Source organism: Belonocnema kinseyi, chromosome 9 (genome assembly GCF_010883055.1).
Source record: "Belonocnema kinseyi isolate 2016_QV_RU_SX_M_011 chromosome 9, B_treatae_v1, whole genome shotgun sequence".
Classification (NCBI taxonomy): domain Eukaryota; kingdom Metazoa; phylum Arthropoda; class Insecta; order Hymenoptera; family Cynipidae; genus Belonocnema; species Belonocnema kinseyi.
The window spans coordinates 103598261-103614101 of record NC_046665.1 but is presented as its reverse complement, the minus strand read 5'-3'; the positions used below and the strand labels follow the sequence as shown (position 1 = coordinate 103614101).

At 25.2% G+C, this 15841-nt stretch overlaps 1 protein-coding gene across 3 annotated transcripts in view; it reads left to right on the top strand.

Moving 5' to 3' along the window:
* Positions 1-15841, top strand: part of LOC117179602 (intracellular protein transport protein USO1-like) — a 56454-nt gene that overhangs the window by 35995 nt on the left and 4618 nt on the right. For all 3 annotated transcript variants that reach the window (XM_033371581.1, XM_033371580.1, XM_033371582.1), the window contains exons 5-6: positions 1698-1865; positions 14580-15110. In XM_033371581.1, the coding sequence (XP_033227472.1) occupies positions 1698-1865; positions 14580-15110 (699 nt within the window). The remainder of the gene's footprint in view (positions 1-1697; positions 1866-14579; positions 15111-15841) is intronic.

Below are 15841 nucleotides of genomic sequence, written 5' to 3'. Positions count from 1 at the left end.
AAGTTTTAAGAGTGAACCATAATTAATTTGACAAAACGATTCTAAATTCGTTCAAAATTTAAGAATTTCTAGATTTTAACTTAAAAAATTTAACCGTTTTAATTTTGTACTATTTTAAATTTTTTAATAATTTGAAAATACTATATTTATAATCAAAGGATTTTATTAAATAAAAAATATTGTTTTATTCTAAAATGTTTAATATTTAATCTCTTCAATTTGAAAATTTTGAGTTAAGAGAAATGATTGAATATTTAGCAATATTTGACTATTTTCAATTTTAAAATAAATTCAAAATAATATATTTATAATTAAAGGCTTTTATTACATTTCAAATAGAACTTCATTCTAAAATATTCCATTTTCAAAACCATGCTATTTCAATTTTTCAATTGAGAAAAAGCGCAGTTACTTAATATTTAAAAATATCTGACTGTTCATTTGATTTTAGTAATTATTAATAAAATATTTAAAACTAAACAAAAAAACTAAACTTTGAACGTTACAATTGTAAATCTTTTATTTAAAAAATCTTTAATTTATAAGTGAAATTGTTAAAATTTGATCTCTAATTAACAATTGAACATTTATTATTTATTGAAAAAGTTTGAATCGGTGCAAATGGAAACAGCTTAATTTAAAACAAAATGTAGCTTTTTTGCAGATTTCAAATAAAAAAATTAGAAGCTTTTTTTTACAAGAATTTTGAAAGGCTTCAAAAGAATAAAAACAAAGTTGTCAAAAAAGAATCTATTTTTTTTTTATTTTGCAGGATTTTCTAATATTAGTATGAAAAATTCGATAAATATCATTCAAAATCTTTTTAAATGTTTTCTTAAAATAATTTTTCAAAATAAAAAATAATTTTCAATTTTCCTAGGAATCTTAAGAAAATGTTTTTATTCTTTTGAAGCCTTTTAAAATTCTTGAAATGCTTCTACAATTTTTAGTTTGAAGCCTGTAAGAAATCTAGATTTTGTTTTAAATTGTGGCCTATTTACACTGAAATTTCGGTACGAATAGACATTTAAATTATTTTAAGTTTGAAATTAATTTAAAATCTTTTGAAAACGTGTAAATATCTCTTAAAATTGCTTAAATTTTTTCTGAAAATAATAAGTGTTCAATTGTTATTTTTACGATTTTTTTTTTAAATTTGCAGGATTGCCTGAAAATTGTGGAGAAAATTCAATTAATTTTAAAATATATTTAGAAGTTCTGACAAAAATTCCAAAATAATTGTAATTTGAAAAAATTTGAAACATCTTTTAGATTTCTCAAGATTTTAAAATAGAATTTTGAAGTTTTTTAAGGATGTTTAAACTATTTTAAATGAAAATAAGTTTATTTTTCATTTAAGAAGTGTTTAGTTGAAAAAAAATCAATTGGAATGTTTGTAGCTTAAAATTCCTTAAAATAATATAATTTTGAAAATTTTTTATTTTTTTTATTTATAGGATTGGAACTGAATCTGAATATTTGAAATCTATAATTAATAAAAGTTAAAAATTCTAAATTTGGCAGCATATTGGGCATTTGAATACAAAATTTTTCTAATTAAAAAACTTCGAAACTTACAAATTTATTTTTATTAAAATGGCCACCCTGAATTTTAGATTTTTACCATTCTTATTATGTTAAGTATCTTAGAAATTGGTTAGAATCTCTTTTTTGATTTAAATTTGATTTTGTTTTAGACTTCGACTGCATATTGACAAACCTGAACTTAAACAAAGTTGAGAAGAATAAGTTCCAATTGACCAAACTCGAACTGCTCCGCACTGAAAATATTTTAAAGAGGGCAATTGATGTCGAGGCCGGCGTTTCGGAAAAACCACGAGTCACTGAAGAGCATCCAGACGGACGTTAGTATATCTTCCTATATTAGAAATTCAAAAAATCAATAAAATCTAACTATTTTCAGTGGAAAAGTCTACTATTATGTTTTTGGTTGAGAATTCATAAATATTTTGGTAGAAAATTCTACCATTTTTTAAAAAGTTAACTTTTTCGTTAATAATTCTTATTTTCGAATTGAAAATTCAAATTTTGAAATTAAAATTAAATTTTTTGATTGAAGTTTAGATTTTTAACAGCAAAAAATGAATTTTTAACACAGAAGATTAATTTTCTACAAAAAAAAAAACGAAGATGAATTCTAAACAAAGTACATAAATTTTTTTACTAAAAGGATGAATTTTTAACAATAAAAAAAAAAACGAATTTTCAACTAGAATTATGAATTTTCAAGAATAAAAAAATTAACTTTGAAGGAAGTATTTCAACTTACAACCCAGGAGTTGAATTTTTAACCAAAAATGCAATAGTTGATATTTCAACAAAAAAAGAGTTTAATTAAAAATAAAAACCAGGTGGATTTAACCAACAGTTGGCTGTTCAACTTGAGAACATAAATTTTTAACAAAAAAAGTTCATTTTCAAGCTATCCGGTGAATTTTAGCAAAATTATTAAAAAGTTCATATTAAAAAGTTCATATTTCAACAAAATATTTAATAGTTAGATTTTCGACTGAATTGTTGAATTTTCAAGCCAAAAATACGAATTGTTTAAAAAAAAAATTAACTTTCGCTCAATAAGTTGAATTTTTAAGTAAAATTGTGAATCTTGAACCAAAAAAATTAACTTTCCAGATAGTAGAATTTAATTTAGAATAGAGTTTAATAGAATTTAATTTGAAATCAAAAAAGAACAGTTGGATTTAAGTAAAAAAAATGAGTTCAAAATGAAACTCGAATTCTAAACTTAACCAGAATAATTTTCAAACGAGAGTTTTATTTTTAACTAAAAAAATGCATTTTCTACCAAAAAGGGTTAATTTTCAACCGATCACTTCAATTTTAATTAATAGTTAAATTTTTAGTTACAAAAATATTTATTTTTAACCGAAAAAGTGAACTTTTAACCAAGTAGTTGAGTTTTTTTACTAAATTATAAAATGTTTGAGCAAAAAAAAAAAATAATTTTCTACAAAACAGTTTAATTAAAAAAAAAAAAACGAATTTTCAACTGAATCAGATTTTTTTCAGAAAAGTTGTAATTTTAACAACAAAAAAGAGTAAATTTCTACAGAAAGAGATGAATTTACAAAAAAAAGGAATGTTCAACAAAATAGTTTAATTTGAACCAAGAATTTACTTTCTTTTTTTCAGTTGCTTCTTCCTGAAAATTATACTTTTAATTAAGAATTTTATTATTTGTTTACAATTTTGACAGTTTGATGATTAAATTATTTATGAGAAGGTTGCCACTTTTATTAAAACATTTTTGGCTGAAAATTGATTTTCTTTAAAGTTGAAAATTATATTTTTTGGGTAAAAGCTGAACTTAATATTTTTTATCTAAAAATTGATCTTCAGTTTTAGTTAAAAGTTCATCTTTTTTTGTAGAAAACTTGGCTTTTTTTTAGAATTGCGACTGTTTAGTTGAAATTTTTTTTTTTGTTTAAAGTGCAACTGTTTTACAAAAAAATCGGTTTTTGGCTTGAAAATTCGTATTTTTAATTTAAAAATTTGACTTCTGGCTTGAAAATTGAACTACTTTGTAAAAAATTCTTTTTTTTTTTGCTGGAGAGTCATCATTTAAATTGAAAATTGACCCATTTAGTTGAAAATTAAATTATTTTGTTGAAAACTTATGTTTTTTTATAGTGTGAAAAATAATTTTTTAAACTAAAAATGAAGCCATTCCATTTTTGGTTAAAAATTCACTTTTTTTAGAATTCGTTTTTTTGGTTTAGAAATTCAAATGTTTTGCAGAAAATTTCGTCTTTTAAAAATTTTGAAATGCTTTAGAAGAATTAATAATATTTCATAAAAAAATTAATTTTAAGAGAATATTTCAAAAGATTTAGAGAGTTTTACAAAATTATGAGAAATGAATCTGGAAGGTTTTAAGGAATTTTTTTTCAATTTTGCAGGATATAAAAAAAAAGTTTAGGGAAATTAAAAAATATGTCAAACAACGTGTAAATGTTTCAAGATTTTTCAATTAAATTTTGATGCATTTTAAAGATTTTTAAATTATTTTAAATGAAAATAATCATTTTAAGTCTAATTTAAGAACTGTTAAGTTCAAAAAAATTATATCTTTTTTTTTAAATTAAAAATTCCCCTTTATTGGTAGAAAACTTATCTTTTTTTTTCGAACTGCGACTGTTTAGTTGAAACTTTATTTTTTTCTGGTTTAAAATGCAACTGTTTTACAAAAACAAAAATCGCTTTTTGGCTTCAAAATTCAACAATTTTGATGCATTTTTTTTCTTTCTTGACTAAAAAATCTTTATTTGTTTAAAATTCGTATTTTTAAATAAAAAATTTGACTTCTGGTTTGAAAATTTAACTACTTTATTAACAATTTTTTGTTGTTGAAGAGTCATTTAAATTGAAAATTAACCCGTTTAGTTGAAAATTAAATTATTTTGTTGAAAATTCGTGCCTTTTTTACTAAAAATTGAAGTATTCCCTATTTTGTTGAAAAAATTGCCGAATTTGAAAATATCTGAACTAGAGAATTCTCGAATTTAAACAATTTAAAAATTGTTTTAAAGCAAAAATTTGCATTCAGAAATATATATTTTTTACATTAATTGTTATTTTATATTCAAGTAATAATTCAAAAAAATTTTAACTACAGAGTCGGGAATTTTATTTTTCGTAATTTCTCAGTCCCTCTTTTTGTAGAATTTTTTTTTTTTTTAGTTGAACCATTCTGTTAAAATTCTGCTTCTAAATTCGATTATTCTTTTGGTTGAAATTTGATTGAATAGCTGAAAATTCAAATATTCGGTTAAAAATGATTCTGTTTTGTTGAAAATGTAATATTTTTACATGAAAATTGGGAACTACAAGTGCTTCAAATTGAATTTTAATTTTAATTTTTATGAATAACATTTTTAGTTAATCAACTGAATATAAGTAAATAAATTATTTTTAAAAATAGTATTGTACTTTAAGATTTAAAAAGTGAATAATAATTTATTTTAAAAGACGATTCGGAATCAGTTTACAATTTCAGAATTACCCAATTTTAACGTTAAAAATTAAACTGTTTCAATTGGAAAGTTTTATTAGTTAAACAAATGTAAACGCCCGATTCAAACTCTATAAACTATTTTTAATTTAAGAATAACTTGAAATTAATATATTTATTATCAAAGGCTTTTATTAAATTACAAATATTATTCCAGTCTAAAATATTCCATTTTTAATTAATTTAATTTGCAATTTTTCAATTAAGAAGAAGAAGAATTACTTAATATTTAGAAATATCTGACTGTTTATTTAAAATCAGTAATTATAAATTAAATATTCGAAACTGAACTTCTGGCGTTACAATTTTAATTGTTCTGTTTAAAGCAATTTAATTTCTAATTAAAATTTTTGAATTGTTGAAGAAATATTTAGAAGTTGTGAACAAATTCAAAATTAATTACAAATTTAAAATAATTTAAACGAAGTGTCTACGTGTACTGACAAAATCCAGCTATTTGTGCCAAAATGTCGGTACTTTTTAAGAATTTTGAAAGGCTTTAGAAGAATAAATTAGATTTCCTTGAAAAATTGAAAATATTTTTTTATTTCGAAAAATTAATTTTGAGAGAATATTTAAAAAGATTTGGAAAGATTTACAAAATTATAAAAAATGAATTAGAGATTTTTAAGGAAATTTTTGCATTTGGCAGGATTAAAAAAAAATGTTTAGTTAAAATTCGAATTATTTAGAAGATGTTTAGAAGTTCTGAAAAAATAAAGTTTTAATTTAAAAAAGTGTCAAACAACATGTAAATGTTTCATGATTTTTAAATCAAATTATGAATCATTTTAAGGAATTTGAAACTATTCGAAATAAAAATAACTTTTAATTTAAGAAGTTTTTAGTTTATAAAAAAGTTGTAATTGTTCAATTTGTAATATTTCTAGCTGAAAATTGCTTAGAATCGTATACTTTTGAAATTTTTTAAATGCATTGATTAATTCTTCAATTTAGAGCATTGTAAATGATAACTTGGATTTATATTTTTCGAACCGAATCTTTGAACTCTATAATTTATAAAAGTTCAAAATCTTTAATTTGGTATTTTAATTGAATTTAATTTTATATTCTGTTGAAAAGTGTTAGTAGCTTCATATTTTCAAATTTTTTTATTGTTTTTGTTTCTAATGTAATTAGTTAATTTTATAAACAATTTCAATTGCTGCAGATTTCTAACATTGATTGATAATGTTATTTAATTAATATTTAAACATTAATAATTAGCCTTATAATATACGTTATTATTAATTCATCTAGGTATTTCCGCTCTCTAAATATATATATTTAAATATAATTTATTTATAATCTGTACTTCTGATCGTAGCAAAATTCAAGTTTTTATTTTTTTTTTGTAACTTGTCAATTTAGAAAAGTAATACATATTTACTTTAGCTGCAGTTTCAGGGCATATGAGTGAAAATAATTATCGTTTTTATTTTAGGACATAGAGCTTCGGTAAACAAATATAATTTTGCTTGGGACAGGGAATTTTTTTAAATAATTAAAACTGGAAGTTTGAAGAAAGGAGTTTTAAAAAGTCCCGATTCCAAATTGAAATTTGTCACAATTTAAAAGATCCTTCTTCCGAAGTTTAAAAACAGAGAGTGCTTTAACTATTTTTTTAGAGTAGAAGTAGTATTTCGAAAAGAAAATATTTCTAAATTATAATAAACATTTTTTTTTTCACATTTTCGTTAAGAATTTACATTTTTTTTCTTAAAAATTCAACTACAGGCGGTTAAAAGCTGAACTCTTTTGTTAAAAATTAATTTTATTGTTGGAAGATTTATCATTTTAATTGAAAATTCATATCTTTTTACAAATGTAACTAGTTTCTTGAAAATCAATTTTTTCATTGAAATTTTAACTATTTCGGGGGGAAAATATACCTTTTACAGTTCAAAATTCAACAATTTGGACTCAAATGTGTTCTTTTAAATTGAAAATTTGTTTATTTCGTTGACAATTCACGTATGTTCTTAAAAAATCGTTTTTTGTAGTAACACGGCCTTTTTGGTAGAAAATGAGTTTTTTATATGAAAGTTAATCTCCTTATTTATAAATTCTTCTTTTTGTTTGAAAATTCAAGTATTCCAGTTAAATATTCATTATTTTAGTTGAAAATTCATCTTTCAGTCTGGAAATAAATTTATTTGATTGAAAAAAAACTCGTTTGTTGAAAATTAATTTTTTGGAAAAACAGGCCTACCGGATCGGAGCGCCATGTATTGGATTTATTTGAATTGCTAATAGAACAGAAAGAGTAGGACGATACATAGGGCTGGTTTTTATTACTTCAAATTGAAAAATGTTTGGCTTTTGAATTCAAATTTTTTAATTTTCATTGGCCGTGAAAAATGTTCGAGAACCGGGAAATGACTGAGAATGTTTTTCTTTGATTGAAACGGCCACTCTGCATATGTGAATCCTCTTAGTGTTACAGTTGAAAAAAATATATATTTTTCTGCTTCCTCAAAAAACCTAAACCTGGAAAAGTCATGGAATTAAAAAAAAAAAGACTGGAAAACCTGGGAAAGTCATGGAATTCGAAAAAAATGACTGGAACTTTTTTAATCGCCTCTATTTCAAAGTCTTCATAATTTAGTGAATATAATATAAAGTGTAAGAATTAAATGAAAGTAAATGGAAGATTCAATAAGAAAAGCAAAAAGAACTGGAAGATATTGAAGAAGAAATTCGTGAAATGATTAAATTTTGATAAATTTTAATGTGGACAATTTTCTTAGTTCTTGCGATCGAAAAGTTTGATCAGGGTGGCTGCTGGACCGGAAAAACTGGGAATTTTATGGGACCGAGGAAAACCGGTAAATGACATTGAATTTATTTTTTGACCGGGAATTTTACAAAATTTGTAGAATAAAAATTTTTTCCAACTTTGATTTCAACCGTTTTTCAATAATTTCCAAAATTGTGATTTTTATCAATTATTATGTCATTTAGTTTAGAATGCTTAATTCGAAAATTTTTCACTTTTAAAATTTTCCATTTCAGATTTTTAATTCTTAAGCATATATTTTTTTATTTGAAGAATTTTAAAATGCAGTTTTAAAGGTTAAAAAAAATTAAAAATTAGAAGTTTTTAAAATCGAAGATTTTTTAAATCATAAAACTGGTGGCTTCCGGACCGGGAGACCGGGAATTTTACGAATTTTCAGAAGGAAAATTTTGAGAAAACTTCTAAAATTTAATTTTTAAAATAATTAAAGTGCATTTTTGTGGATTTAAACAATTGTTATGTTTTTCAACTATGCTATTATTTAGCTTACAATGCGTAATAAAAAATTGTTGTTTCTAAACTTACATTTTCAATTTAAAGAACTTCTTTAATGCTTTCTTAAAGGCTTGGAGAAATAAAAAATAAAAGCCTTTGATGTTGAAAATTTTGGATAAAAAACATTTTTATTTAATAAGTAAATATATTTTTTTAATTTATCTGTACTCTGAGTAATAAAAAGTGAAAAAAAAAGATTTGACAAAACGATCTTAAACCAGTTCAAAATTGAAGAATTTTCAGATTTTAACGTTAAAACTTCAGCGGTTTCAATGTGAAAGTCTTAGTCATTAAACAAATGTGAACGTGTGACTAAAAGTTTATAAACTATTTTCAACTTGAAATTAACTTAATAATAATAATATATTCTAAAAGGATTTTATTGAATTTAAAATATTGTTTCAGTCTAAAATATTCAATTTTCAACCCATTCAATTCGAAATTTTTAATTAAAAAATATTAATTATTGAATATTTAGCAATATTTGAATTTTTATTTAAGACAAGTAAATTTAAACCAGTATTTGAAGAATGCTTAATTTGTAATTGAAAATTTTTAATTTCGATGTATAATTTACAAATGAACTTTTGTAGAAACAATTTGAGTAATTTTACGAGATATTTAGGTGTTTTAAAAATATAAAAAATTATCATGCAAATTTTAGAAGGTTTGAATCTTTTCAAAACTTTTATATATCTCTTAAAATTATTTAAATTTCGCCTTTTGAAGCTTTCCAATAACATTTAAAGTATTTAAAAAGAAAATAATTAAATTTATAATTTAAGAAGTGTTCGGTTAAAATTTTTTCAACTTTTCAATATTTGATGTTTCTAGCTTAAAATTTCTTAAAATGATATAATTTTAAAAATTTTAAAGTTCATTGATTGATTTTTAAATTTAGAACATTGAAAATGGTAACGTGAATTTACATTTTTTTATATTGAAAAATGTTAGTGCCTTCAATTTTATACGCGTAAATTATTGAGTATTTGAATACAAAATTTTTTAATTAATAATTGTTAAATTTAAAATTTAAAAGTTCAAAATTTAACAGTTCAACTTTGAGCGTTTTCCTTTGCAGGCCAGTTTTTATTACCTCAAGTGGAAGATTTTTTAGCTTTAGTGTTCCATTTTTTTAATTCCATTGATCGTGAAAAATGTTTTCGAACCGGGAAATGACTGGGAATTTATTTCGTCGATTAAAACGGCCACCCTGAATTAAAAATGAAAAGCATTTGAAGTTGAAAATTTTTGGTAAAAACCAGTTTTATTTTATTATCTGTAAATATAAATAAATAAGTAATTTTTAAAATGGATCTGAAAAATAATTGATTTGACCAAACAATTCTAGGTCCGTTCAAAATTTGAGAATTTCCAGATTGTAACTGTTTCAATCCGAAAGTCTTGATAAGAATTGAAATTCATGTATATAATTTATTCCGATCATTTTATTTTTAAATAAAAATTTTCATGATTTATCAATAATACATTTTTTATTCAGAGTTTCAGGTCTTCCTTTATATAATTTTTTATATTAATTTATTAAATAAATTTATTACTATATTATTACTATTAATTTTCTTCCCCCATTAAAAAATGTAAATGTGCGTTTTACTATTGTCAATTTAAAAATAAAACCATAATAATATAGTCATAATTAAAGGTTTTTATTAAATTTAAAATATTGTCAGTCTAAATTATTTAATTTGTGTCCCATTTAATTTGAAATTTCTTAATGTAGAAAAAGAATAAGTATTTAATATTTAGCAATATTTTGCTGTTCATTTAAGACGAGTAAAGTGAAATCAAATATTTCAAAGAATACAATTTGAAACTGAATGGTTTTGCATAGAAAGTTTTGAATCTTTATATTTTCGAAGAACTTTTAATCTTTTAGCGTTACAATTTTAATTATTGTATTTAAAAAGTGTTTAATTTATGAGTGAACTTTGTAAATTTTGACGCATAAATAACAATTCAACTCTTATTATTTGTAGAAAAAATTTGAGTAATTTTAAGAGATATGTAGAAGTTTTGAAAAGATTCAAAATTAATTAAAAACTTGAAATTATTTAAGTAATTTAAACGAAGTGTTGTTAACATTTTTTTCAGAACTTTTAAATATATTTTAAAATTAATCGAAAGTTTCCTACAATTTTTGAAAATCCAGCAAATTAAATAAAATCTTCCATGTTCTTCTTTGATCATTTTTTAAATCTCTTAAATTCTTCTTGAACTTTCCGTTAAAATAATTTTTCAAAGTGAAAAATTATTTTCAATTTTCCTAAGAATCTTAAGAAATTTTTTATTCTTTTCTAGTCTTTCCTAATTCTTTAAAAGTTTCTAAATTTTTTATTTGAAATCTGCAAAAATCTAAATTTTATTTTGAATTCGACTGTAAGTATTTCAAATTATTTCAAGTTCTACATTTAATTCGAATCTTTATAAAACTTCTAAATATCTCTTAAAATTACTCAAATAATTTTACAAATAATAAGTGTTCTATTGTTATTTATAAATTCAAATCTAACTTTTTTTAATTTGCAGGATTTTAAAGCTTTTAAAGGATGCCTAGACTATTTAAAATAAAAATAATAATTTAACTACTAATTTAAGAACTGTCAAGTTAAAAAAATTATTTTTCAGTTTTTAATGTGTCTAGCTTAGAATTACTTAAAATAATATAAGTTTGAAAATTTTTAAAGTTCATTTGCTTGATTCTTTAATTTAGACTATCGAAAATGTTAACATGGATTTATATTTTTGGAACTTAATCTGAATCTATGAACTCTATAATTTATAAAAGTTCAAAAATTTTGCAGTTTATTTGCATTTCACTTAAAACTGTTCAATTTAAAAGTGTTAGTGACTTTTAAACTTCAATTTTAAAAGTTTGGAATTCAAGGGTTCCACTTTGAATGCTTTAAATTGTTGTTTATTACTTTATATGGAAAAATGTTTAGAATATAGTTCGATTTTTCAAAATGTCATTGGCCGTGAAAAATGATTGCGAACCGGGAAATGACCGGAAATTTTTTTCTTCGGTTAAAACGGCCACCCTGTTTATTTTAACTTTGTTAAAAAGTTCAGAGTTTTTTTAGATTAGTATTATTTTCAAATGTAATCCTAATCTTTTCATAAATAATTCGATTATAATTGTTCTTTAAGTAATAAACAAAAATATTATGGTTATGATTATAGAATACTTTTTTTTCACTAAATAGAAATATTACTGAAAATTGTTTTGAATTAAATAAAAAATGTATTGATAAGCCATTATCGTTGCATTATAATTTGTGTAAATTCAATTGAATTGAGTGAATTAAAAAAAAGTAGACCTTTTTTTTAAATAGGATTAAAATTGTTTTAACCCTTTGCGGCATGGTGAGAATACCGTACCCCCCCCCCCTTCATATTATTTTTTGCGATTTCAGAGTATTTTTCATTGGATTTTACACATGTTTTTTTTTTAAATTTCATGCTCGTAGGATGATAGAAAATTGAAATTTTTGTGCGAAGGGTCTAAATTTTAAAAATAATTTGTTAATACTTATAAACAAAGATGAAAAAGCCTTCTTTGTTGACAAAATTCATTATTGAACAAACTTTTCATTATATCCTTATGAAAATGGGTACTTAAGGGTTTTTGGGGCCGCTGAATACGAATCTGGACTCAAATTTTGAAAATTCAAGAAGACGGATCCAATATGGCTGCCGAAATTGGGAATATTTTTGGATTTAATCTGAAAATTGGTATACAGTGGTTTTTGGGATCAGTGATCACGAATATGAACTCAGATTTTGGAAATTTAAAATGGTGGATCCAAGATGGCACCCGAAATTTGGAATATTTTTTTATTTTTTTCTGAAAATTGGTATACAGAGGTTTTCGGGGTCGCTGATTACGAATCTGAAATTAGACTTTGAAACTCTCAAATGACTGATACAATATGGCGGTAAAAATAATAAAGTTTTCTGGATTTTTTCTTAAATTAGTGTACAAGGATTTTTGGAGTCACTGATCACGAATCTGAATTTAGATTTTGAAAATTCAGAAAATTGGTACTAATCCATGTTTTAGGGGAGTAGGTGTATATTTTTTCAAGCCCTTATATTCTAAATATTTGTCATTTTGAATACAGATTCAAGATCAGCGACCCCCTGCCTGTGCCAACTTTCAAAAAACAATTTAGAAATATTTTGAATTTTGGCCCGCCATTTTGAATGTCCAAAATATAAGTTCGGATTCGTGATTAGCGACTACAAAAAACCCCTGTATACCAATTCTAAAAAAAAAAATCCAAAAATATTCCAAATTTAATTCGGCATACTGGATCCACCATTTTGAATTTTCTAAATCTGAGTTCAGATTCGAGATCAGTGATTCCAAAAACCCACGTATACCAATTTTCCGAAAAAATAAAAAAATATGCCAAATTTTAGCCGCCATATTGGACCCGCCATTTTGAATTTTCAACATCTGAGTTCAGATTCGTAATCAGAGACCCCAAAAACCCATGTGTACCAATTATCATGAAAACTCATTTCCCTGAAAGATTTATGCCGGAAAGGGGCATGTGATACTTAGAAAATTGTCAATTTTACCAGTTTTAAGTTCCCCCGGCTTTTTTTCTAGAATAATAAATATTTTGTTTTAAAAATTTGGGAAAAGATAGCGAATATGCTAACGGACGTCCCCACACACTTTTTTTGTGGGTTAATTAAAAAAAGTTTTAATTTAGCAAAATGTGATTAATTTGCATAGCGCTTAGGAAATGTATCGATTTTTTCAGTGTTAGATTCCCCCGGCTTTTTCCTAGGATAAGAAATATTTTGCCTTCAAAATCTGGGAAATGATAGGGAAGATGCTAACGGACGTCCCCACACACTTTTTTTTTGGTTTTTTTATCAACAAATTTTTGATATTGCTAACAACGTGCGTGTATATTTCGAGGTTATGTGTGTTACAATTCACCCGAGCGTTACTTCCAAACTACACAATATTTTTGGCCGAAAACCTTGGACTTACAAACAAACATAGTAACTAATCTCCTGGAACTAACCTTGTTTTCAGGCAATCAAAAAAGTTTATTTCATAAATAATTTCCAGATTATCGGAAAGGCAGAGATGAAAAACGACGTAACCTCAAAATAATGCATATGCATAAAATTTTTATTTAGCACAATACATTTTTTTATTATTATCCCTCAAAAAAGAGTCCGGGGACGCCCGTTATAGTATTTTATAGCATCTGCGAATTCAGTTTTTAAAAATTTTCATTTTTGTGGAAAAAAAGCCGGGGAAACTGTAAGTAATCACATGCCCTTAAGGGTATGTGACACAGCTAAATACCTATATTATCAGCCTCACTTTATCAGTTCACTGAATGTTTTTTTGAACCTAAGAACTTTTTTTGTAAATAAAATATTGAGCTGAAACTTTGGAAAATGTATTAAGAGTACAATAAAGTACATTTAGGTACTGCATTTCGGTAGGAACTTCACTGGAAATTATTTTACCTTTTTTCTGAACCTCGACATTTTTTGAACGCTCGAACTTTTTTTATACATAAAATATCGGTCTCAAACTTTGAAAAATGCAAGAGCCGAAAGAAAACTACGTTTAAGTACAGAGCTTAATAATAATAGATGTAAAAGAAATATTTCAACAATCAATTCCAACGGCATCAGCCGGTAACGTTGTACACGAAAATACGAACTCTCTAGAGCCTCGTCTAGTGGCCGCCAGGTTTCGTATTTTCGTGTACAACGTTACCGGCTGATGCCGTTGGAATTGATGGTTAAAATATATTTTTTTACATCTTTTATTATCAAGCTTTGTACTTAAACGTAGTTTTCTGTCGGCTCTTGCATTTCTCAAAGTTTGAGACCGATATCTTAAGTATAAAAAAAGTTCGAACGTTCAAAAAATGTCGAGGTTCAGAAAAAAGATAAAATAATTTTCAGTGAAGTTCCTACCGAAATGCAGTACCTAAACGTACTTTATTGTACTCTTATAAATTTTCCAAATTTTCAGCTCGAAATTTTATTTACAAAAAAAGTTCTTAGGTTCAAAAAAACATTCAGTGAACTGAAAATGTGAAGTCGGTAATATAGGTATTTAGCTGTGTCACATGCCCTTAAATAGGAAAAGTCATGGAATTTTATAATCAGACTCTTGTTGTAGCAACCCTCTTTTGAAATGAAATATATTGTGTTTGTGTTTTCTCGTAGTGGATCTCTCGCTCTTTAAGGACGAATCACAGCTCAAGAAAAGAAAACGCAACGCAGGCTCAAAGCAGAATCGTTCAAAGAAGAAAGCGGCAGCCAGTGAACCGGCCGAATCGAGCGACTCTGAAGATGAGGAAGATTCCGATGAAGATTCCGAGGATGACGAAGAGGAGGCTGAAGCTGAGGCTGAAGAGGAGAAACCAGTGGTGAAAGTGGCCCCGGCTAAGAAGCCAATGGCTAAAAAAGCGCTGGCAATTGCAAAAACGGTGGCGAAGGGACCTAGTAGAAAAGATCGTGCATTAAACAGACGCCAAAAGTCCTCGCTCGAGGATTCCAGTCCTGCTGTTTCTGCTGCTGCTGCTGCTACTTCTGCTGCCGCCACCGCCCCCGCGACCACCACCACTGCCGCCGCCGCCTCCAAATCGGAAAATGCGAAAAAGACGAGCCCGGAAGTGAAAAAAGACGAGGCCAAAAAAGCAGCAGTCAAGCCACAAAGCAACAATACTAGCGGGGTTCCACGGACAAAGGCCCGTGGTAAGTCTTGAGTCATTAAAATACGGTTGAATCGCTCGTCACCTTCAATTATACTCAATATTGCTCTTGAAGTGAAAACAGCTAATTTAGGACTCCAAAATGATGGTATAACCAATATTTTTGATTTTCGAATAGAAGGTGAAATAATGAGTTATTATTTCTTGAGAGTTTGAATGTTTAAATGGAAATTATTGACCTATGGGGGCCTCTTTTAGTCATGAATTATTTTTTGACGGTATTCTTTCTTCTTTTTTTTCCTTTTTGACTGCATTGATCTTTTTTTTTTGTTTTTTTTTTTGTTTTTTATTACAAACTTTTATCACGATTCTATTGAGTCGTTTTTAAATCTTGTTTTTTTACTCTGGGGATTTATTTCATTATTTCTATGTTTTGAGATGATCTCTAGTTTATTATTGAAATCAATTTGAAGGAATATAAGAGAGAATTTTGATATTTTTTTCTCCAATTTCACTGTCTATAATTTAGTTTAGGCAATTGAATGTTTCTAATTTCCAAATATTTTGGTTATACGATTCTAAGGAGTTATAATTCTGAATTAACGAGAGTTTGAGAGTATAAATAGAGAGAGAGGGAGAGAAACATTTATTTCTTGCATGGAAATGTGCGAACTGTGTAAATTCAGATAATGGAGGTTTTACTTTGTGAAGTTTTATTAATTCTAAAATGTAATGTGCGACAGGTTCGAGAGTAAAAGAGGCGTAACAATTTTT